This window comes from Callospermophilus lateralis, chromosome 3 (assembly GCF_048772815.1).
Source record: "Callospermophilus lateralis isolate mCalLat2 chromosome 3, mCalLat2.hap1, whole genome shotgun sequence".
Lineage (NCBI taxonomy): Eukaryota > Metazoa > Chordata > Mammalia > Rodentia > Sciuridae > Callospermophilus > Callospermophilus lateralis.
Window position 1 is genome coordinate 6,442,150 of NC_135307.1, and position 24,532 is coordinate 6,466,681.

The 24,532-nt window shown below is 54.1% G+C and overlaps 1 protein-coding gene across 4 annotated transcripts in view; it reads right to left on the reverse strand.

Moving 5' to 3' along the window:
• Positions 1-23,714: 23,714 nt before the first annotated feature.
• LOC143394997 (uncharacterized) overlaps positions 23,715-24,532 on the reverse strand; it is a 32,587-nt gene continuing 31,769 nt past the window's right edge. For all 4 annotated transcript variants that reach the window (XR_013090725.2, XR_013090724.2, XM_076849647.2 and 1 more), the window contains one exon: positions 23,715-24,042. Coding sequence is in view for 2 of the 4 variants with exons in the window: in XM_076849647.2 (XP_076705762.2) it covers positions 23,961-24,042 (82 nt within the window). In the remaining 2 variants the exon portion in view is untranslated. The remainder of the gene's footprint in view (positions 24,043-24,532) is intronic.

Sequence of the window (24,532 nt, forward strand, 5' to 3'; positions counted from 1 at the left end):
GCAGAAGACACAGGTGACATGCCAGCCTGGCACAAGAGCAAGAACAGCGCGGCTGCGGACAGCCGCGAGGGCACCCAGAATTGGAATGTCCGGGAGGAGGGGGACCGTGTCTGGAAGGGTTGTTCAAGAAGAGAGTAAGAGGCCGCCTATGAGGGGCCTCTGCCTCCTGGTCATGGAAAGTCCTGGTTAGAGGCAGAGGTCCCTCAAGGCAACCCTTCTCTTGGGTCAGAGGGCGGCCTGCTCTGTCCCAGAACCTGTTCCCATCCTGGGGACAAGGGGCACCCTCTCTCCAGAATCTGCCCCTCTGTCCCGTGAGCTGGGTCTTCTCAGAGAGCTCCGGTGGGAACACCATCGCAGAAGCCCCAGGGCTGGCCCAACCCCACCTCTGCCCTGTCTGCCCCTGGCCGCAGAGTCAGAGGGTGACCCTGGGCCCAGCCCCAAGGAGGGTCCCACTCGGGGCACAGCCTTCTCCTCCAAGGAGGGGCCCTCAAAGAAGGCCCAGGCCAGGCCCTTCCTTCCAGGAACTCAGAGAGCCGTGGAAGACAGGGAGAAGAGTCCGCAGAGCTGGCCCGGCAGGAGCAAGCTGGAGGACATGTCCCCATGCAGCGGAGGATGCAGAGGAGGGTCCCCAGTGGCAAGTGGTTGGAGGGGATGAAGAAAGGCACCATCTAGGAGCTGGAGAATTTAGCAGTCACCTCCTGCATGGAGCCGTTCTCACCCCCCAACTGCTGACAACAGCCGCAACCTTCTCCTGCAGGGACGCGCACCTGGAAAGCAGGTGAGGGAGGAGCCGACAGTGGTGGTGAGGGCAGAGATGGCAAGGGACAGCGGTCCAGGCAGCACTGCTCGGTACCTACGGCCCTGCGGCACATGCCCACCCCTGCCTCCTGCAGCTGGGACCCCAGCCTCCCTTGGCTGGGCACCACACAGGGCCCCAGGAGACTGCAGAGGCAGGCCAGGAGGGGGGCTGGGCAGGTTTGGAGCTGGCCTGGGAGCGGAGTGGACATCCAGGGCTCGATCCTGCCCACACCTTCTGCATCTGTGAAATGGAAATGGGTATGACGGGCTTCCAAGAGACCTCGTAAGGACTCCTGGAGCCCAGCAATGGCCAGTGGCTCTATGGTTGCTCAGGGGGAAGGTGAGGGGGGCAACTCCTGGTCCCTGAGCGTAGTGCAAGGCTCTCACGCTGGCCATGGCGAGGGAGCACACAGCTGCGAACAAACTAAAAACACTGCTTTGTGCATTTTATGGTGGCTGAAGTGCACATGGGTATAGGACAGTGAAGTGGGCAAAATAGAACCTGCCCTGTCCATGCACAGCTCAACCACCACACAGGTGACATGCTGAGTGAATGACCTGATGATGCAGGACCTGCAAGAGCCCCTGGGAGGACTCCTGGCCTTGAGGAGGGGTGGGAGATGGAGAGGGGAGACAAAAAAGGGGTTCTGAGTATCACAAGTGCTAGAGGAGCTCCATGACATGGGAGGGGTCCTCTCTAACATGCAGAGGAGGGACAGGTGTGACATATGGGGGAGGGTCTCCATGACATGTGGGAGGGGTTTAGTATCACAAAAGGCTTAAGGGGACACGTGGGGAGGGAAAAGGGATAAAGTGTGAAATATGAGTGGAGGAGGACTGGTGTGACATGTGAAAGGGGGCTCAGGGTGACAAGGGTTGACAGAGATGCAACATGGACAGATAAATAACAGAGGGGCTCCGTGTGCCACCTAGAAAGGGAAAGGGTCCTGTGTGGGCCATGAATGAGGCAGGGACATCTGGTGACAAGGAGAGGGACCCATAGCCATGAAACAGGATAGGAGAATCACTCATAGGAAGAAGGACAGGTCCAACATGACACAGTGTTACCATGAAAACGGAGGGCCTCAGGTGACATGCAAAGGCACTCAATGTGACAAAAGGGAAAGAAGGGCTACTTTGAACCCTGGAAAAGAGGGGACCTGCTAAATAGGGGACCATGCTAAATAAAAGAGTGCAAGGGTCTCAGGGGACACCGGTTAAGGAGGACTGCTGGTCACGGAAAAGACTCCCGTGACATGGGGAAGCTGCGTGAATGCTGTGAGACACCGCCCCGGTAACAGGAGAGGGAGGGGTTCACAGGGGTAGGAGATGCATGTGACACATGTGACACAGGAGGGGACAGGTTTAGTGTAACACAGGTGGCTCTGTGATACAGGAGTAGAGGGTCCATGAGACATGAGGGGACAGGTTTAGTGTAACACAGGTGGCTCTGTGACACAGGAGTAGAGGGTCCATGAGACATGAGGGGATAGGTTTAGTTTAACACAGGTGAATTTGTGACACATCACTAGAGGGACAGGTATAGTTTAACACAGGTGATTCTGTGACCCAGGAGTAGAAAGGGTCCCTGTGACACATGTGGGGACAGTTTTAGTGTAACACAGGTGACTGTGACACAGGAAGAAGTAGGGAGGGTCCATGTGACATGAGGGGTCAGGTTTATTATAACACAGTGTCTCTGTGACAGAGTAGGGAGGGTCCCTGTGACACATTGGGGGGGGTTTAGTGTAACACAGGTGACTGACTCAGTGACACAGGAGTAGGGAGGGTCCCTGTGACACATGAGGGGATTTAGTATAACACAGGTGACACTGTGAACAGAAATAGGGAGGGTCCTTTGTGACACATTTGGGAGAAGTTTAGTGGAACACAGGTGACTTTGTGACACAGGAGTAGAAAGGGTCCCTGTGACACACGTGGGGACAGGTTTATTGTATCACAGGTGACTGTGACACAGGAAGGAGTATGGAGGGTTCATGTGACACATGAGGAGACAGCTTTATTGTAACACAGGTGATTGTGTGACACAGGAGTAGAGGGTCCTCTGTGACACTTGAGGGACAGGTTTAGTGTAACACAGGTGACTGTGACACAGGAGTAGAGGGTCCATGTGACACATGAGGAGACAGGTTTAGTGTAACACTGGTGACTCTGTGACACAGGGGTAGGGAAAGTCCCTGTGACACTTTAAGGGAGAGGCTGAACCTAATACAGGTGACTGTGTGACACAGGAGTAGGGGAGGGTCCTTTGTGACACATGAGGGGGGGAGGTTTAGTGTAATATAGGTGAGTCTAAGACACAAGAATTGGGAGGGTCCCTGTGACACAGAGGTGACAGGTTTAATGTGACACAGGTGACTCTGAGACACAGGAGTAGAGAGGGTCCCTTTGGGACACATTAGGGGGAGGTTTTAGTATAACAAAGCTGACTCTGATATACAGAAACAGGGAAGGTCCCTTGTGACACTGAGGGGACAGGTTCAGTGTAACACAGGTGACTCTGTGACACAGAAATAAGGAAGGTCCCTTGTGACACATTAGGGGGAAAGTTTAGTATAACAAGGTAAGTCTGTGACACAGGAGTAAAGGGTCCTCTGTGACACCTGAGGGACAGGTTTAGTATAACACAGGTGGCTGTGACAGGAGGGTCCCTGTGACACATGAGGGACAGGTTTAGTGTAACACAGGTGAGTCTGTGACACAGGAGCAGGGAGGGTCCCTGTGATACATGAGGGGGGAGGTTTAGTGTAACACAGGGAACCTGTCACACAAGAGTAGGGAGAGTCCCTGTGACACAAGAGGGGGAAATTTCAGTGTCACACAGGTGACTATGTCACACAAGACTAGGGAAGGGTCTCTTGACACATGAAGGGGGATGTTTAGTGTAACACAGGGAACCTGTCACACAAGAGTAGGGAGAGTCCCTGTGACACAAGAGGGGGAAATTTCAGTGTCACACAGGTGACTATGTCACACAAGACTAGGGAAGGGTCTCTTGACACATGAAGGGGGATGTTTAGTGTAACACAGGGAACCTGTCACACAAGAGTAGGGAGAGTCCCTGTGACACAAGAGGGGGAAATTTCAGTGTCACACAGGTGACTATGTCACACAAGACTAGGGAAGGGTCTCTTGACACATGAAGGGGGATGTTTAGTGTAACACAGGGAACCTGTCACACAAGAGTAGGGAGGTCCCTTGTGACACAAGAGGGGGAAATCTTAGTGTAACACAGGTGACTATGTCACACAAGACTAGGGAAGGGTCTCTTTTGACACATGAAGGGGTGTTTAGTGTAACATAGGGGACTATGTCACAATGAGTCGGGCGGGTCATTTGTGACAATGAGGGTAGAGTTTTACTGTAACCTAGAGGACGCTTTGACATCAGAAGAGTGAGGGTCCTTTGGCACACATAAGGGGACAGGTTTAGTGTAACACAGGTGACTCTGTGACACAGGAGTAGGGCAGGTCCCTTTTGACACACTGGTGGGGGCTGGGGTTTAGTGTAACACAGGGGACTATGTCCACTATAGTAGGGGAGGGTCCTTTATGACACATGAGGTAACGGGTTTAATATAACACAGGTGACTTGTGACAAGAGTCGAGTAGAGTCCCTGTGACACATTAGGGGGGAGGTTTAGTGTAACCCAGGGGACTGTGACTCAGGAGTAGGGAGGGTTCCTGTGACACATGAGGGGACATGTTTACTATAACATAGGTGACTGGGTGACACAGGAGTAGGTAGGGTCCCTGTGACACATTGGGGGAGGTTTAGTGTAACCCAGGGGACTGTGACTCAGGAGCAGGGAGGGTCCCGGTGACACATCCATATCCTGGCGTTACCCCTGAGAAGGTGAGGTGATCACCGTAAAGAGCGAATTTCCTGAGACCTGCTGGGATGGTTCTCCTAGTGCCACATGCTGGGGATGTCTCTGTGTGACTGAATGGGCTGAGGGTGCTCGTGGTCACACAGCTCCCTGGGACCCAGGATTTAGGAAGGACTCAATGTGACCAATGCTAGGAAGGGGCTCCAGGTATCTCATGGGGAGAGGACTCACTGTGACAAAGATGGTGGGCTTGATGTGACACGGGATGTGGGAGATCCTACCTGTCACAGGACTGGGGAGGAGCCTTCTGTGAGGCCTGGGTGCGTCCAGCCCGCTGTGAGAGGTGGAGATGTGAGGTCCCGTGGGCCCGCAGAGTGCTACCTACGGCCGAGGGGGTGACCAGCTCAGTGTGACCACGGTGTCGGCTAGAGGAGGAGCCCAGTGACATGAGTGCCATCCAAGCTTGGGAGACAGGGTTGCCTGGGTGGGGTCCTGCATGTCACCAACAGAGAAGCTCCGTGTTACCCGGGGAGGTGGCACTTGCTGGAGTACCTGGTGTGACATGGGAGTGGGTGGGCTGGAGATGTGTCTGGGGCTCTGCATGTCACATGTGTGACCCAGCCAAGGCTGCACATGAGAGCTCCGTGTGACCTGAGTGTGGGAGGAGCTCTGTGACACAGTGACACCGGAGCAGGGACAGGACTCCATTTGACACATGGGTGGCGGAGGGATTCAGGGATAAATGGGTGGGAGGAAGTGCTCCATGTGACACAGGGATGGAGAAGGGACTCAGGATGGCATACTTCCCTTGGTAGGACCCATGGCAGAGGTGCTGAGCGTCCAGGTCAGGGACACAGACAAAAAATACTGAAGGCAGAGGGTGACACACGGGAGGAAGAGGGGCTCTGCCCGATATCGGGGGTCTCCAGTGGGGGTGGGGTGTACAACTCAGGTGCTCGGTGTAACTTCACAGGAGCCCAGTGTCACCCACTGGTGACATTAGTGGAAAGGGGGTTCCATATGGCACTTGGGGTTCTGTGTGACCCATGGTGGCAGAGGGTCACAGCGTGGCCAGTGGGTAAGTGAGGACGTTTGTGAGCCACCCAGAGAGGAGAGGCCCGTATGTGAGGGGAGGGCTCGTGTGCCACCCTGAGGGGACCGTGTGCTGAAGAGGGGCTTCTGGTGGCCTCCCAAGGTCAGCATAGTGCATGAGGGCCAGTGAGGGTGCTGTGGGACACCAGCAATGGGGCTCACGGTGGCACCTATGTGACTCGCGAGTGGAGGCACAGCCCATGTGACTACTGGCTGACTCAGTGCCGCAGTCAAGGGGGCTCCATGTGAAAGTGGAGGTGGGATGCAGTGGGACACCTGAGCAGGGGAGGGAGGGCTGGGCGTGTCCCGGGGCAGGGCACAAGTGACATCAGTGGATGGGAGGGAATGGAGTCTCCCTTGGGCACTCCCCAAGCAGGGCTCCGCCCTTGGTGGAGGTGCAGCATGGCTCTGTGTGGCACATGCAGGGCAAAGGACAGAGTGGCAGAGAGGGCAGGAGTGGTCCCCTACAGGGGAGGGACGACCCGTGACACATGAGGGTGAGGTGCACAGTGCCAGGGTGGAGTCAGGGCTCCCTGGGTGCAAGGGCAGGGGAGGGGCAATCACAGCAGCGGGGAGAGCATCTGTGCCACATGTGGGTGCTGGGAACTCTACCTGCGACACATGGGTACAAAGAGGAATGGCATGTCAGTGAGTCAGAGAAGTGACATGTGGAGGAGGGTGCAGAATGACATGGGGCGAGGCTGGTGTGACACACAAGTAGAGAAGGAGCTCCAGGTGATGATAAGCCTTGGTGACACTTTCGTGGGTGGCTCAGTGCAATGTGTAAGGGGAGTGCTAAGTGACACACTGATGGCAAAGGGCTTTGCATGTCACCATATGGAAGAGGAGCTCCATGTGACTTAGGGTGACACCAGATGGGGGGCCCAATGAGGATGTGAATGGAACGAGCTCCCTGGGACACAGTGGAGTCAAGGTCCATGTGGCCCAGGGGGAAGGGAGTCCATGTCCCATATGTAGTGGGAAGGGAGCAGGAGTGACACCGGTAAGGCTCGCGTGGGGGAGGAGCTCCAACCCAAAAGGGGACTGCAGTGTGAGGAACAGCAGAAAAGCCCCCAATGTGCCATGCGAGTGTGGAAGGGCTGGGTGTGACGCCCAGGGCAGGACGAGCCCAGGCACACTGGTGAGGGCACCGACTGCGCACATGATCCTGTAAGGGCTTCAGCAGACTCACCAGCATGAGGGTGCTCGGTGCCACATGTGGCAGAGGAGGGACTCAGTGTGACCCATGTGAGGGAGGGGCTCAAAGAGACACAAAAGTAGAGAAAGGGCTCACAGTGCCACACAAGTGGAGAAAGGGCTCAGTGTGACGTGTGTGGATTAAGGTCTCCACGTGACACTCCAGTGGAGAAGAGGGTCTCAGGGTAACGTGTGGAAGAGGGGTTCCAAACGACATGCCACTGGAGGAGGGACTCAGAGTGACATGTGTGGGGGAGGGGTTCCAAATGACATGCCACTGGAGGAGGGGCTTAGTGTCACATGTGTGGGGGAGGGGCTTCAGACGGCACACGAGTGGATAAGGGGCTCAGTGAGTCGTGTGGGGGAGAGTCTCTAAGTGACATGCCAGGAGAGGAGGGGCTCAGTGTGACATGTGTGGCGGAGGGTCTTTAAGTGACACATGCGTGGATAAGGGGCTCAGTGTGACATGTATGGGAGAGGAGCACTAAGGGATATGCCAGCGGAGGAGGGACCAGTGTCACATGTATGGGGAAAGGTCTCTAAGTGTCATACCAGGGGAGGAGGAGGAGCTCAGTGTCACATGTGTAGAGGAGGGTCTTTAAGTGACACATGCGTGGATAAGGGGCTCAGTGCGACATGTATGGGGAGGGTCTCTAAGTGACTTGTCAGGCTCAGTGACCTATAGGGGAGGGTCTCTAAGTGACATGTATGGGGGAGGGTCTCTAAGTGACATGTCAGTGGAGGAGGGGCTCAGTGTGACGTGTGTGGGGGAGGGTCTCTAAGTGACATGTCAGTGGAGGAGGGGCTCAGTGTGACATGTGTGGGGGAGGGTCTCTAAGTGACATGTCAGGCTCAGTGACCTATACGGGAGGGTCTCTAAGTGACATGTGTGAGGAGGGTCTCTAAGTGACATGTCAGTGGAAGAGGGGTTTAGTGTGACATGTGTGGGGGAGGGCCTCTAAGTGACATGCCAGTGGAGGAGGGGCCCAGTATGACATGTGTGGGGGAGGGTTTCTAAGTGACATGTCTGTGGAGGAGGGCTCAGTGTGACATGTGAGTGCGGGGGTCTCTAAGTGACATGTCAGTGAGGAGGGCTCAGTGTGACATGTGAGTGCGGGGGTCTCTAAGTGACATGTCAGTGGAGGAGGGCTCAGTGTGACATGTGTGAGGAGGGTCTCTAAGTGACATGTCAGTGGAGGAGGGGCTCAGTGTGACATGTGTGGGGGAGGGTCTCTAAGTGACATGCCAGTGAGAGAGGGGCTCAGTGTGGCCTATGTGGGGGAGGGTCTCTAAGTGACATACCATTGGAGAACAGTGTGACATGTGTGGGAGAGGGTCTCTAAGTGACATGTCAGTGAGGAGGGCTCAGTGTGACAAATGTGGTGAAGGGTCTCTAAGTGACATTCCGGTGGAGGAGAGGGTCAGTGTGACACATGTGTGGAACTCTAAATGACATGTCACTGGAGGAGGGCTCAGTGTGACACATGTGTGGGAGGGTCTCTAAGTGACATATTAGGGTAGGAGGGGCTCAGTGTGACATAGTGGTGAAGGGTCTCTAAGTGACATACAGTGGAGGAGGGGCTCAGTGTGACACGTGTGTGGGAGAAGGTCTCTAATGGACATGTCAGTGGAGGGGATCTCAGTATGACGTATGGGGGAGGGTTTCTAACTGAAATGTAAGTGGAAAATGGCTCAGTGTGACACATGTGTGGGGGAGGGTCTCTAAGTGACATGTCAGTGGAGGACTCAGTGTGACATGTGTGAGGAGGGTCTCTAAGTCACATGTCAGTGGAGGAGGGCTCAGTGTGACATGTGTGAGGAGGGTCTCTAAGTGACATACAGTGAAGGAGGGTCTCACTAAGACGTGTGGGGGAGAGTCTCTAAGTGACATGTCAGTGGAGGAGGGGTCAGTATGACAAGTGTGTGGGAGAGTGTCTAAGTGACACCTTAGTGGAGGAGGGTCTCACTAAGACATGTGTGAGGTAAGGTCTCTAAGTCACATGTCAGTGGAGAAGGGCTCAGTGTGACGTGTGGGGGAGGGTCTCGAAGTGACATGTCAGTGGAGGAGAGTTCAGTGTGACGTGTGGGGGGTCTCTAAGTCACATGTCAGTGGAGAAGGGCTCAGTGTGACGTGTGGGGGAGGGTCTCGAAGTGACATGTCAGTGGAGGAGAGTTCAGTGTGACGTGTGGGGGGTCTCTAAGTCACATGTCAGTAGAGAAGGGCTCAGTGTGACGTGTGGGGGAGGGTCTCTAAGTGACAGGTCAGTGGAGGAGAGTTCAGTGTGACGTGTGGGGGGTCTCTAAGTGACATGTCAGTGGAGAAGGGCTCAGTGTGACATGTGTGGAGGAGGGTCTCGAAGTGACATGTCAGTGGAGGAGGGGCTCAGGGTGACATTGTGTTGGAGGGTTTCTAAGTGACATGTCAGTGGAGGAGGGGCTCGGGGTGACATTGTGTTGGAGGGTTTCTAAGTGTCATGTCAGTGGAGGCAGGGCTCAGTGACATGTGTGGTGGAGGAGCTCTATGTGACATGACAGTGGAGGAAGCGCTCAGAGTGACAGGTGTATGTGAGTGTCTCTAAGTGACACACCAGGAGAGAAGGGGCTCAGTGTGACACCTGTAGGGGAGGGTCTCTAAGTGGCATGCCAGTGGAGGAGGGGCTCAGTGTGCCACATGTGTGGGAGGGCCTTTACGTGACATGTCAGTGGATGAGGAGCTCAGTGTGACATGTGTGGGGAGTGTCTCTAAGTGTCACATCAGTGGAGAAGGGTCTTAGTTGTCACGACTGGAGATGGGCTCTAAGTGACACACGAGTAGATAAGAGGCTCGTGTGACAAGAGTGTGGGAGGGTCTCTAAGTGACATATCAGTGGAGAAGTGGCTCAGTGTGACATGTATGGGGGAGGGTCTCTAACTGACATGCCAGTAGAGGAGGGGCTCAGTGTGACATGTGTGAGGGAGGGTCTCTAAGTGACATGTCAGTGGAGGAGGTTCAGTGTGACACCTGTGTGGGTGAATCTCTAAATGACATTTCAATGGAGTACAGGTCAGTGTGACATGTGTAGGGGAGGGTATCTAAGTGACATGTCAGTGGAGGACGGCTCAGTGTGACATGTGTGGGAAAGGGTCTCTAAATGACAATCCAGGGAAGGAGGGCTCAGTGTGACACGCATAGGGGAGGGTCTCTAAGTGACATTCAGGTGGAGGAGGGGGCTCAGTGTTACATGTGTGTGGGAGGGTTCCTAACTGAGGAAGGGTCAGTGTGACAAGTATGTGGGAGGGTCTCTAAGTGACATGCCACTGCAGGAAGGGCTCAGTGTGACCTATGTGGTGAAGGCTCTCCAAGTAACAATCCAGTGATGGAGGGTCTCAGTGTGACAAGTGTGTGGAGGGTCTCTAAGTGACATGCCAATGTAGGATGGGCTCAGTGTGACATAGTGGTGAAGGGTCTCTAAGAGACATACAGTGGAGGAGAGCTCAGTGTGACATGTTTGGGGGAGGGTCTCTAAGTGACATGTCAGTGGAGGAGGGGTTCAATGTGACATGTGTGTGGAGTGTCTCTAGGTGGCATTTCCTGTGGTACAGGGGCTCAGTATGACGTGTGGGGGAGGGTTCCTAAGTGACATGTCACTGGAGGAGGGCTCAGTGGAACATGTTTGTGGGAGGGTCTCTAAGTGACATGTCAGTGGAGGACGGTCTCAGTGTGACATGTGTGTGGGAGGGTCTCTAAGTGACATGTCAGTGGAGGGGGGTCTAAGTGTGACATGTGTGTGGGAGGGTCTCTAAATGACATTCCAGTGGAGGGGGGTCTCAGTGTGACATGTGTGTGGGAGGGACTCTAAGTGACATGTCAGTGGAGGACGGTCTCAGTGTGACATGTGTGTGGGAGGGTCTCTAAGTGACATGCCAGTGGAGGGGGTCTCAGTGTGACATGTGTGTGGGAGGGACTCTAAGTGACATGTCAGTGGAGGGGGTCTCAGTGTGACATGTGTGTGGGAGGGTCTCTAAGTGACATGCCAGTGGAGGGGGGTCTAAGTGTGACATGTGTGTGGGAGGGTCTCTAAGTGACATGTCAATGGAGGACGGTCTCAGTGTGACGTGTGTGGGAGGGTCTCTAAGTGACATGTCAGTGGAGGACGGTCTCAGTGTGACATGTGTGTGGGAGGGTCTCTAAGTGACATGCCAGTGGAGGGGGTCTCAGTGTGACATGTGTGTGGGAGGGACTCTAAGTGACATGTCAGTGGAGGGGGTCTCAGTGTGACATGTGTGTGGGAGGGTCTCTAAGTGACATGCCAGTGGAGGGGGGTCTAAGTGTGACATGTGTGTGGGAGGGTCTCTAAGTGACATGTCAATGGAGGACGGTCTCAGTGTGACATGTGTGTGGGAGGGACTCTAAGTGACATGCCAGTGGAGGGGGGTCTCAGTGTGACATGTGTGTGGGAGGGACTCTAAGTGACATGCCAGTGGAGGGGGGTCTCAGTGTGACATGTGTGTGAGAGGGTCTCTAAGTGACATGTCAGTGGAGGACGGTCTCAGTGTGACATGTGTGTGGGAGGGTCTCTAAGTGACATGCCAGTGGAGGGGGTCTCAGTGTGACATGTGTGTGGGAGGGACTCTAAGTGACATGTCAGTGGAGGGGGTCTCAGTGTGACATGTGTGTGGGAGGGACTCTAAGTGACATGTCAGTGGAGGGGGTCTCAGTGTGACATGTGTGTGGGAGGGTCTCTAAGTGACATGCCAGTGGAGGGGGGTCTAAGTGTGACATGTGTGTGGGAGGGTCTCTAAGTGACATGCCAGTGGAGGGGGTCTCAGTGTGACATGTGTGTGGGAGGGACTCTAAGTGACATGTCAGTGGAGGGGGTCTCAGTGTGACATGTGTGTGGGAGGGTCTCTAAGTGACATGCCAGTGGAGGGGGGTCTAAGTGTGACATGTGTGTGGGAGGGTCTCTAAGTGACATGCCAGTGGAGGGGGTCTCAGTGTGACATGTGTGTGGGAGGGACTCTAAGTGACATGTCAGTGGAGGGGGTCTCAGTGTGACATGTGTGTGGGAGGGTCTCTAAGTGACATGCCAGTGGAGGGGGGTCTAAGTGTGACATGTGTGTGGGAGGGTCTCTAAGTGACATGTCAATGGAGGACGGTCTCAGTGTGACATGTGTGTGGGAGGGACTCTAAGTGACATGCCAGTGGAGGACGGTCTCAGTGTGACATGTGTGTGGGAGGGTCTCTAAGTGACATGCCAGTGGATGGGGGTCTCAGTGTGACATGTGTGTGGGAGGGTCTCTAAGTGACATGCCAGTGGAAGGGGGTCTCAGTGTGACATGTGTGTGGGAGGGTCTCTAAGTGACATGCCAGTGGAAGAGGGGCTCAGTGTGACGTGTGTGGGAGGGTCTCTAAGTGACATGCCAGTGGAGGGGGGTCTCAGTGTGATGTGCATGGGAGGGAGGGTCTCTAAGTGACATGCCAGTGGAGGGGGGTCTAAGTGTGACATGTGTGTGGGAGGGTCTCTAAGTGACATGCCAGTGGAAGAGGGGCTCATTGTGACGTGTGTGGGAGGGCCTCTAAGTGACATGTCAGTGGTGGAGGGTCTCATTGTGACATGTGTGTGGGAGGGTCTCTAAGTGACATGTCAGTGGAGGGGGTCTAAGTGTGACATGTGTGTGGGAGGGTCTCTAAATGACATTCCAGTGGAGGACGGTCTCAGTGTGACATGTGTGTGGGAGGGTCTCTAAGTGACATGCCAGTGGAGGGGGGTCTCAGTGTGACATGTGTGTGGGAGGGTCTCTAAGTGACATGCCAGTGGAGGGGGGTCTCAGTGTGATGTGCATGGGAGGGTCTCTATGTGACATGCCAGTGGAGGGGGGTCTCAGTGTGACATGTGTGTGGGAGGGTCTCTATGTGACATGCCAGTGGAAGAGGGGCTCATTGTGACATGTGTGTGGGAGGGCCTCTAAGTGACATGTCAGTGGAGGGGGGTCTCAGGGTGACGTGTGTTTTGGAGCTCCTCTTAGTGACCTGCCAGTGGAGGAGGAGGCAGTGTGACACAAGCAGGGTGCTGCGTGTCCCAGGGTCAAGAAGGTCTCCCTGTGCACCCCAGTGGGAGGGATACAGTTTGACATGAGTGAGAGGCTCCTTGTGACACACATGTGCGGGAGGGGCTTAATGTGCCACCCAGTGGGTGTGACACAGGAGTGGGCGTGAGCAGGTTGTGCAGCACCTGACTGGACAGGAGCCTGGGGGTGGGGTCACCTTTAGGAAGAGCCAAGGTTCCCCTCCCAGGGCCACCTCAGCCCACAGAGAACATGCCATTGCCACATGCCACACAGTTGTGCTTCAGAATCAAGTAAACATGCAACTAAACAATCCAATTTACAAACATTCACCCCCCAGCAGTGCCTTCCACCAGCCGCCCGGGACCCCCGAGGCCACACAGTCCCCCAGCCAAGCCTTTAAAGGACCATGAACAGATCTGAGCCCAGTCTCCAACAGGTCTTCACAGGCACCAGACCTAGAAACTCCCCAAAATGGACACAGACAGCCAGCACTGTGTCAAACAAGACATCCGTGATAACAGAGCATTCCCATCATACACACCATCATTTGACATCCCCAAATACATTTTTAACAGCCCAAGGACCCCCAACAAAGTGGACAGCCAGGAGGCTGACCAGAGACCAGGGTGCAGAGCACAAGGGCGAGGCCCTGGGGAGCATGAGTCCTGCCAGGGGCCTGGGAGCGAGAACCCTGGAAGCAACCCAGGAGGGCCAGGGCGCTGGGCCTGAGCTCCTGCACCACAGCAGAGAAGCAGGCACCATCAGGGCAGGAGGAGGGGCCACGGGACCTCTCCTGGCCAGCCCCGCTGGGCAGGTCCTCAGCTGAGCCCACACCCCCAACCCGGTTCCCCACAGTCAGGTGGCCTCCTCTGCACCCACGTCCCGTGCAGCCCTGGTGCAGGCTCTCCTGCCGTCCACCATCTGGCGTGCGTCTCCCCGAGGTGTGTACTCCCAAGGGCAACGTCCATCTACACGATGCCTGGCACAGGGCCTGGCACACAGTAGACCTTCACCGAATGTGCAAACGAATGAATGAAAGCCTACCATGTACAAGGCCCTGGAGGCCAGAATGAGCCCGAGGCGAGGAGGATGGAGGTGAGGTGGGTGATGGAGGCTGGGACCGCCATTGATGAGATGCTGTGCCTGGGTTGACAGAGGCCACATGGAGTGATGGGAGCCGTGATGATGGAGTCCATGGTGACAGACATGCGTGAGATGGACCCCCACACACCAGACGAGAGGTGGGGAGGAGGCCAGGGCCAAAAACCGGGCCTGGAAGCCTCTGAACGTCAAGGTAGAACACATCCAGCTCACCCCCTTCCCACCCTCTTACCCCGACAGAAATCAACACTGTGACAGCAGAATTACTGAGCCTGAGAGTCCTGCCAGGGAGGAACAGCAGATGCCCTAAACGGGGCTTGGCAAATCTTTTTTTTTTTTTTTTTTTTTAATATATCAGAGATTGAACCCAGGGGTGCTTAACCATCTATAGCTCTTTTTAGTTTTAATTTAGAGACAGGGTCTTGATAAGTTGCTTAGGACCTCACCAGGTTGTTGAGGCTGGCTTTGAACTTTCAATCCTCCTGCCTCAGCCTCCCAAGCTGCTGGGATTACAGGCGTGCGCCACCACGTCCAGCTTTGGCCAAGATTTTATTTTGTTTGCAGATCCCAGAGTGGAAATTCAGAGGGCCACGTAACTCCCCCTCACCCTAGCCCATTTCCAAATTGACGTCCAAACGTCCGTGGATTTAAAGAGGTGCAGTGATGATCTGTGACTGATTCTCAAGACCTCAGAAGCTCACCTGACTTGTCCTCTCTAAACCTCCCTGGCAAGGCAATCTGGCAAAAACAGACTATTTTTCAGAAACACTCCCAGGTCAATTTTGACACTTTTCATTTCAAACCAGTGTGCTCACATGCATCAAGAAGACAAACGCCTCACCCTGGACTTGGTGTCTCAGGCCATGGCTTGCAATGCCTGTGAGGTCAGGGGGCAGGCGGGGGGCAGGAACTCACCTGGAGGCCAAGCGGACAGTGCAGCGCGTTGGCAGACTGCGTGGGGACACGGGTGCCATCCAGGTCCCAGGCTCTGTTGAGGGCGTGATGTAGCAGCCAAGGTCTGGGAGGCCACTCGGGTGCTCAGGTTCCTGGTGCCGGCACCACACGGGGGCAGACACCCCAGGCAGCACCTGGGAGGCGGGCACAGGACCCAGCCTGCACCTTGCTCAACCCATTTTTGTCCTGAGAGCTTCCCCAGAAACTGGAGATTAGGGGCTGGGAGCTGGTCAGAACCCCAGGCAAGGGGGTAGGCGCTAAGTGGTGGGCAGGGGGGGTGGGGGAGGCCGCTCAGTTCTCAGGAAGGAGAAGCTGGCTGGGCAGAGCTGGTGGGGGTGCCAAGGCTTGTGGGGGGGTGGCAGCAGTGCAGGTCTGTCTCCCACTGCCTTGCCAAGCAGCATGAAGGTAGGGGCTGGAGGGCCAAGACCGCCACTCTTCTGTCCCCTGTAGAGGAGCCAGACAGAGGGGCTGGTGGACAAAGACACAGGGGGCTTGTGGCAGGGGAGACTGTGGGGAGCTGGGCTGTGGACAAGGGTGGGTGCATTCTCGGGGCATCTGGGGCTGGGGAGAACCTCTCCCCTCTCACTCACAGCACTCTCCACGGTCTGCCTCCCTCACGCACACACCAACACAGGAGGGCAGACCACACTCACGTGCACACGCACCCACACACACACACAGGCACGCTTCCACCACCATCCACACAGGCCAGGACCCCTCTGCACTAAGCCCTCCCTGAGAAGGAGCCCAGAACAGCCCTGAGCTAACAGGAGCTGGAGGGCACAGAGCCCATTCACGGACACCACTCTGGGCTGGGGCTTGGGAGTTGGGGTAAAGGGGTGGGACTGACCCCAACACGGGTCACAGGTCACAGAAACCTTCCAGAGCAGCACTTCTGCAGGTGATGAGCACCAGGCTGCAAGGGCCTTAAGGCCCAGCCCTTCAGAAGGTCACATCCTGCTCTAAGTACAGGGAGGCAAGTCCCAGCCTGGCTAATTAGTCCAGGTCCCGGTCAGGTCTGGGATACACCAGGGGTTTTCCATAGTCTCAGAAAAGGGCCCTCCTGGTCTCTAAAACAGGGCTCCCATTTCCCCTTGGGACACCCGGGACCCCCTGCTTGGCCTATGACCCGTCCAGGCCTGGGACCTCTTTCTCCGACACAGGGCACCAGCCAGCACCAACCACACACAAGCATCTCCATTCACTCCACCAACACAAGCAAACAGATAAAGTGCTTTGTAAAGTGCAGGTATAGAGGTAATGTTCCGGAACACCCGGATAGCTCCCTCCCCCTCCCACAGTCCTCTTCCAAGAGCCTGGGCCCGGGGCACCCCCTGGGGTACTGCCTGCACCCTACCTTGTATGCACCTTGCTGCCCATCTACCCCTCAACAGTGTGGCCACAGTATGCCACACACAGGTGGCGCTCAATAAATGCCTGCTGAGCTGAACTAGTTGACCGGGAGAAGCTCCCTCCCCCAGGGCAATTCACAGGGGCTATGCGGAGAGAGGGCCCTGGGTCCACAGGCTGAGTGGGCTCCCCTTCCTTTGCTGAGTAAGTGAGTAATATTGGGTTTGGGCCTGATTCTCCTGGTCAGCTGGCCACTGGCCTGCCCTCTACTACCCGCCCACCATCCTCCTAACCCACCTCCACCCACCCAGACATCCATGGGCCGGGCCTTGGCACGGAACAGCTGCTGCCATTCAGACTGGCTTCTCTGAAGACTAGGCCAGATTTCCACTTCAGGAGCACCGGGGATGAAGGCCGGCGTGCAGCCTGAGGTGCCCTCTGAGAAGTGGGGGGCACAATTAGAAGCAGTAGCTCCTGGGGCAATAGCACCTGAGAAGAGTCCCCATTGGAGGGGAGTGGAGAAAGGGCTTCACATACTCTGCCAGCCCCTGGCTCTCTCTAGCTCCAGCTCTGACATGGCGGCCACCAGTGGGAATAGCAGTGGAAAATTATAGTCCTCGGAAGAAATTGCGGCCCCACGCATCTCCATTCCCTGGTTCCTTCAGGAACTGAGCTGGGCGTGTTGGGGAAACTTGGGGGCCTGGCTCAGCCCCTTCTAGAAGGAAAGTCATGGTTTTCTCTTCCCCCTGTAACCACTACCTTCTCACCTCTAGTCCACTTAACTGACTACCCTAATGAAGCTCACCTCACCTGGAGTTAGTCACCTGGAGCCCACCACCTGGCCCCAAATCCCATGGCTCAATGGAGTCCAGGTGAGCAACACACACAGGTGACTCCACACCTGTGGAAGAACCTTTCTCCCAACAGGTTGGAGAAGAAAAGAGTAAATAGTGAGTAAACTGAGGCTCTGGGGGAGAGTCAGAGGCCAACTGGGCTTGGGCCTGGCACCCAGACTCTCAAACAGGGAGAGGCTGCATCCTACTCCGGGGCCACTCTACCATAAGTTTAGGGCTCTGCCTGGTCTAGAAGTCTGCCTTCTTCCTAGAGCTACCACACCTCTCCTTTTGAGCCTTGCTCCCTGCGGCTGATGACTTCATAGAGTGTACTTCACGTGTTCTTCACAATCTTCACAAGCGGAGCTCACCCATTTTGCATCTGGCTTCAGAATCTGTTGCAGGGACTTCTAGGAAATCAGCAACGAGTGATTCTAATCATTGGTGTTTCTTGGAAATCTACCAAAATAACTTGGCCAAACGAAGAGTAGGAGTGGGGTGAGGCAGTTCTTGAAGATGACGTTTCTCCTTCGTTCCATCCCAGGTCTCATGTTGCCAAAAAAAAAAAAAAAAGTTCTTGTGCGTGGAGTTCAGGATTCTAATGAATTTCCAGGAAATATCACCAAAATGATGTTGGCATCATTAGGAGTGTTTTAAGAATTCTTGGTAGCTGCTCCCTTTCCTCCAGACACAAGCTGAATAAAATAAGTCTTTTTTTTTCTGGGACATGTTATTGAAGCATGTAGGAATAGCATAACTGACAAGCTCAGATTTTCACGAAGCCCCCAGTCTTCAGCTTGCAAAGTTCACACATGCAGATTAATATTCAAGACACCACCCTCCTATTATCTACATTTTCCATTACTTTGACTCATCCATGACCTTCTCATGGTTTCAGAATAATGCAATAGTTTTGGCCTTATTCTTTAATTGTCATCTCTCAAACTCAGCAAACAGACTTGTGTCAACCAAGTTTTGGAGGATTAAAGAAAGAATGCATGGAGCAGGCCACCAACCCACGGTTGCGGCTCTACCTGGGACGTTAGTGTCCAAGTCCCCATGTATCGGGAGAGGTTTCCTTTGCTGCTTATGTAGTCTTCACACACATCATGATGGTCTGGCACTGTCCCAGTTCCAATCTTGGTGAACTTCCGTTGGTAGAAGGAGGCAACTAGATCTGACCACCAGCCCGAGGTTATAGGCTTCACACCAAGCTGGCGAGTGGGCGTTTAACACCTTCCTCTGGGAGAAGAGTTAAGCCGCAAAAACTAGCTTGGGTTACATTCCAGGGTCTGGCCAACTTGGCAGTCCTGTGGGTCCAGACTGGAGTGTGGCCAGCCATGAGTCCAGTACAACTAAAAGCCATAAAACAGATCTTCACTGCAGCATCACTTGCTCTTGGGTAGACACTGTCCAAAGCACCATATCTATAATTCATGACTGATGCTCCATACTCTTCCTGTTCATGCCACAATGTGGATCATAGTGTCCTCTGCCCCATCCAGTCTCAAGTCAAACTTTGGCCACACCTAATGCTTCCCAGGAAAGCCCACAGCCTTCAGATTTTCTCACCAATTTTGAACATCTGAGCTTTTGTCAGAAACTGGAGATGGTATCTCAGCTCTAGAACATCAAGAAGTTTTCTTTCTGGACATCTGAACTTCATCAGAGGATTGAGATGGACTTTTAGCTCTAAAGCATTAAAGATTTCCCTCTTTCTGGACATCAGAGCTTCAAAGGCTTAGATGTGGGTCTCAGCTCTAGAACATCAAGGAGGTTCCTCTTTCTGGACACCTGAACTTCACCAGAGGTTCCAGCTGCAGTCTGTGTTTGGGACCTCTGACCTTCACTAGAGACTTGAAATGCAATCCCTGGATCTGGAACTTTGAGGAGGTTACTGTTCCTAGACATTTGAATTTCACTGGAAGCTGACACTGGGGTCTCAGTTCTAGAACACCAAGAAGGTCTGTGTTTTGGGACCTCTGACATTCACTAGAGGCTTGAATGCAATCCTGGATCTGGAACATTGAAGAGGTTGCTCTTTCTGGACATTTGAGTTTCACTGAAGGTTGAAGTTGGAGTCCCAGCTCTATAACTTCAAGGAGGTCCCTCTTTATGAATATCTGAGCTTCATCCAAGGCTGAAACTGGAGTCACAGTTCTAGAATAGCAAGAATGTTTATCATTTTGGACCTCTGGGCTTTGCCGAAGGCTTAAAATAAAATTTTTGATCTGGAACATCAATGCAGTTGCTCTTTCTGGACATATGAGTTTCATCATAGGCTCAAATTGGAGTCCCACCTCTAGAACATCAAGGAGGACTCCCTTTCTGGTCATCTGAGTGTCATAAGGGGATGAAGTTGGAGTCCCAGCTCTAGAACATCAAGGAGGCCTCTCTTTCTGGACATCTGAGTTTATCAGAGGTTGGAAATAGAGTCCCAGCTCTAGAAATATACAGAGGTAACTCTTTCTGGATGTCTGAGCTTCATCAAAGGCTGAAGCTGAAGTCTCAGCTCTAGAACTGCATGGAGGTTCATTTTTCTGGATATCTGAGCTTTACCAGAGGTTAGAGATGAAGGCCCAGTTCTAGAAACGCAAGGAGGTAAGTCTTTTTGGATGTCTGAGCTTCATCAAAGGCTAAAGCTAAGTCTCATCTCTAGAACTGCAAGGAGTTTCATATTTCTGGATATCTGAGCTTTACCAGAAGTTGGAGATGGAGTCCCAGCTCTAGAAGTGCAGGGAGGCAACTCTTTCTGGATGTCTGAGCTTCAAAGGCTGAAGCTGGAGTCTCAGTTCTAGAACTGCAAGGAGGTTCATGCTTCTGAATACCTGAGCTTCACCAGAGGTTGGAGATGGAGTTCCAGCTCTAGAAATGCAAGGAGGAACTCTTTCTGGATGTCTGGACTTCGTCAAAGGCTGAAGCTGGAGTCTCAGCTCTAGAACTGCAAGGAGGCTCACCTTTTGGATATCTGAGCTTCACCAGAGGTTGGAGGTAGAGTCCCAGCTCTAGAAACACAAGGCGGTAACTCTTTCTGGACGTCTGAACTTCAAAGGCTGAAGCTGGAGTCTTAGCTCTAGAACTGCAAGGAGGTTCATCTTTCTGAATATCTGAGCTTCACCAGAGGTTGGAGATAGAGTCCCAGTTCTAGAAACGTGAGGAGGTAACTCTTTCTGGATGTCTGAACTTTATCAAAGGCTGAAGCTGGAGTCTCAGCTCTAGAACTACAAGGAGGTTCACCTTTCTGAATATCTGAGCTTCAGAGTTGGAGATAGAGTCCCATTTCTAGAAACGTGAGGAGGTAAGTCTTTCTGGACGTCTGAGCTTTATCAAAGGCTGAAAATGGAGTCTCAGCTCTAGAACTGCAAGGAGGTTCACCTTTCTGTATGTCTGAGCTTCACCAGAGGTTGGAGATAGAGTCCCAGTTCTAGAAACACAAGGCAGTAACTCTTTCTAGATGTCTGAACTTCATCAAAGGCTGAAGCTGAGTCTCAGCTCTACAACTGCAAGGTGGTTCATCTTTCTGAATATCTGAGCTTCACCAGAGGTTAGAGATAGAGTCCTAGCTCGAGAACACAGAATATCAGTCTCTCTTTCTGGATGACTGAGCTTCCAAGGCTAAATCTGGAGTCTCAGCTCTAGACCATCAAGGAAGTCCATATTTCTGGATATCTCATCTTCATCAAAGATGAAGCTCTTAAATAGCAAGGAGGTCACTCTTTCTGGACATCTTAGTTTCATGAAAGGCTGAAGATGGGAGTCTCAGCTCTATAACATCAAAGAGGTCTCTCTTTTTAGATATCTGAGCTCCATCAAAGGCTGGAAGTGGAATCTCAGCTCCAAAACATTAAGGATGTCCTTCTTTCTGTATTTCTGAGCTTCGCTGGAGGATGGAGATGCAGTTCTGGATCTAGAACATCAAGGAAGTTCCTCTTTCTGGACATCTGAGCTTCATTAAAGGCTGAAGATGCTGGAGCTTTAACATCAAGGACATCCGCCTTTCTGGACCTCTAAGCATCACTGAAGGCTAGAGATACAGTCCTGGCAATCAAATACAAAGGACATTCTTCTTTCTGTATAGGAGAGCTTTATCAGAAGCTAAAGCTGGGGTCTCAGTTCTGCAACAGCAAAAGAGAGACAAATTCTGGATGTCCAGGGTTTATCAGAGGCTAGAGCTGAAGTCCTGGCTCTGGACATCAAGTGGGCTCCTCATTCTGGATGTGAAACTTCATCAGAGTCTGGAGCTCAGGTCCCAGTATTGGAGCATCAAGTGGGTCTGTGTTTGGATTCTTGAGCTTTGTCAAGGCTGAAGATGAAGTTTCTGATTAGAATGTCAAGGAAGTCCCTCTTCTGGATATCTGAGCTTCATCAGAGGCTAAAGTTGGGGTCTTTAGCTCTGAGACTTCAGTTGGGGACTTGTTCTGGAAGCCTGAGCTTTCTTGGAGATTCTGTTCACCAAAAGCAGGAGTCTCTCCTACATTCTTGGCCCCTTTTTTGGCTAGCCATAGGCTTGTTTAGGTGGGGTAAATTCTGGAGGCCACCTTCTCCTCTAATCACTGTCATCTGGACTGTCTCTCAGCTCTATCCATGTCACAGTCTTCATCAGGGACTCAGGTTGAGTCTCTTAGGTTGGGCCATTGCTGTGGTCCCAAGGTTATTCTTGCTGGACTTGCCTGCAGTTCTCTTGAGGTAACTCTCTGTGAGGAGGAGGAGGTGAGGAGGAAGAAGAGGAGGAAAGAAGAGAGAGGAGGAGAGAAGGGAAGAGGAGGAGGAGGAGGGAAAGGAGGGAAGAGGAGAAGGGAAGGGAGGGAAGAGGAGGAGGAGGAGGGAAGGAGGGAAGAGGAGGAGGGAAGAGGAGGAGGGAAGGAGGGAAGAGGAGGAGGGGAGGAGGGAAGAGAAGGAGGAGGAGGGAAAGGAGGAAGAGGAGGAGGAGGGAAAGGAGGGAAGAGGAGGAGGAGGGGAGGAGGAAAGAGGAGGAGGAGGAGGGAAAGGAGGGAAGAGGAGAAGGGAAAGGAGGGAAGAGGAGGAGGAGGAGGGAAAGGAGGGAAGAGGAGGAGGAGGGAAGAGGAGGAGGGAAAGGAGGAAGAGGAGGAGGGGAGGAGGGAAGAGAAGGAGGAGGAGGGAAAGGAGGGAAGAGGAGGAGGAGGGAAAGGAGGGAAGAGGAGGAGGAGGGGAGGAGGAAAGAGGAGGAGGAGGAGGGAAAGGAGGGAAGAGGAGGAGGGGAGGAGGGAAAGGAGGGAGGGAAAGGAGAGGGAAGTGGAGGAGGGGAGGAGGGAAAGGAGGAGGAAAGGAGGAAGAGGAGGGAGGGGAGAGAGGAGAGGAGAAGGAGAAGAGGGGAGGAGGGAGGGAAAGGAGGAAGAGGAGGAGGGGAGGAGGAAGAGGAGGAGGAGGGAAGAGGAGGAGGAGGAGGGGAGGAGGAAAGGAGGTGGGAGGAGGAAAGGAGGAGGGGAGGAGGGAAGAGGAGGAGGGAAAGGAGGAAAGAGGAGGAGGAGGGAGGAGGGGTTGAGAAAGGAGAAGGAAGGAGGAGGAGAGAGAAAAGAAGACAAATAAAAGAAAGGGAAGGAAGTAGAAGAGAATTGAGGGAGATGGTAGAAGAAGAGAAGAGGGAGAAGGGAAGAAAGGAGGAGGAATGAGGAAAAAGAAGAAGAGGAAGAGATGAAGGAAGAGGAGGAGGGGAACGGGGTGGGGGATGATGGTGGCAACAGTGGGAGCAGCAGTGTGGTGGCGGCATGGTGGTGGCGGTGGTGGTAGTGGTATCGGTGCTGGTGGCAGCGGTGGCCATGGTGGCAGGGGTGTTGTTGGTGGCAATGTGGGCAGCCTCTCCCTCCTGACTGGAAAGGTGTCCGTGCCGTCTGCTCCAGGAAAGCCAGGCTCCACCCCTGGCCAGGTCCAGTGCCCCCTCCCCCTGCTCCCTCTGCTCCCACTCAGCCCCAGCTACATGGGACTCAGGTGGTGGTGACAGGCTCACCTCCCCAAGCTCAGCCAACATGCCTGCTGGCTTGTCAGGGGCGAATGAGAGGCTCTTCCTCTGTGACCCACACACAGCCCTGTGCGGGAGCCATTTTGTCGAATGAATACTGGCCCAGGATCCCATCAGGTTGGCCCTGGGGAACATAGAAGGAGGAAGAGGAGTCCTCACAATGGAGAAGAATCTTCTCCGGGGATCCAGGGACCTGAACAATGAGTCCTCTGGGCTCCAAAGTCAGACTCCTCCACCTCCGGCTATGCAGTCCATTCTAGAAACCTGGCTTGCTAAGAGAGCGTGAGAAGAAGGGTGAATCCTGACAAGGGTGAATCCTCTGAAAGCCCCAAGCTCGGGACCTCCATGAGGCCAGCTTTGCTTCACTGCCTCCTGTCACCCTTGGGCAGGACACAAGCATGTTCTGGGATTGCAGCTGGCTCCCTGCCCTCCCCCACCAGGCTGCAAAGGAAGCCCACAGACAGACTGCCTGACAGTCACCCCCTGCTCATATCAGCAGAACGTCCACCACCGCTTTTGTGAAGACAAGAAACATTTATTGAGAGCACGGGGGCGTGGCAAGCCCTGTGCTCCTGAGCCACATCAGGCAGCGCCTCACAACAGCCCTGTGAGGTAGGCGTCCCAGCCCACTTCACACGTGAACACTGGAAGCTCAGCAGTTCCCCCAAGTCTCAGGGTTCGTGGGGAGTGACTGGGGGTCAAGCCCACGTGGGTGACCCCCAGGCCAGTGCAGTCCATCAGTCACAGAGTGGGTCTCTACTCAAGGGGAGGCCCCGGTCCCAGAGTCGTGGTCCGGCCTGTCCCGTGGGAAGGTGTGCAGGGTGTCTCCGTGGCTGTGGAGGCTGAGAGAGACAGGTGGAGATGAAGTCTACCTGTTCCCTGTCCCACCGGCTGACAGAGTTCTCATGCAGACAGGCAGGCTCGGGGAGGCAGGAGAGGACGCCTGGCCACATGGGGAGAAGGCCCTGCTTCTGGGCAGCCATGGGGGTAGGGGCAGCACCCAGCCACCAGCTCCTGTGCTCACTAACCCAGAATCGGGAGCTCTCAGCTTTCCTTGAAGCTGTGCCCGGTTCTGCTACCCAACACGTTACCTGCTCAGCCTCCCACAGTCCTCAGCCCTCCTGTGGGGCCTTCTAAGACTTCTCCCTGATCCTCCCACTTCTGCCTCCACCTTCACCTCCTAACCTGTTGCATCTCGGTGTTTAAAGAAAACTCTTTCCTCCATCTCTGTCTCCCCAGAGCTGGCCAGGTGCTGCTCCCCAGCCCCCATTATTGCACCATGTGGACCAGCAGAGTTTCCGGGTATATAGCAAGCTTTTCCCCACACCCTCA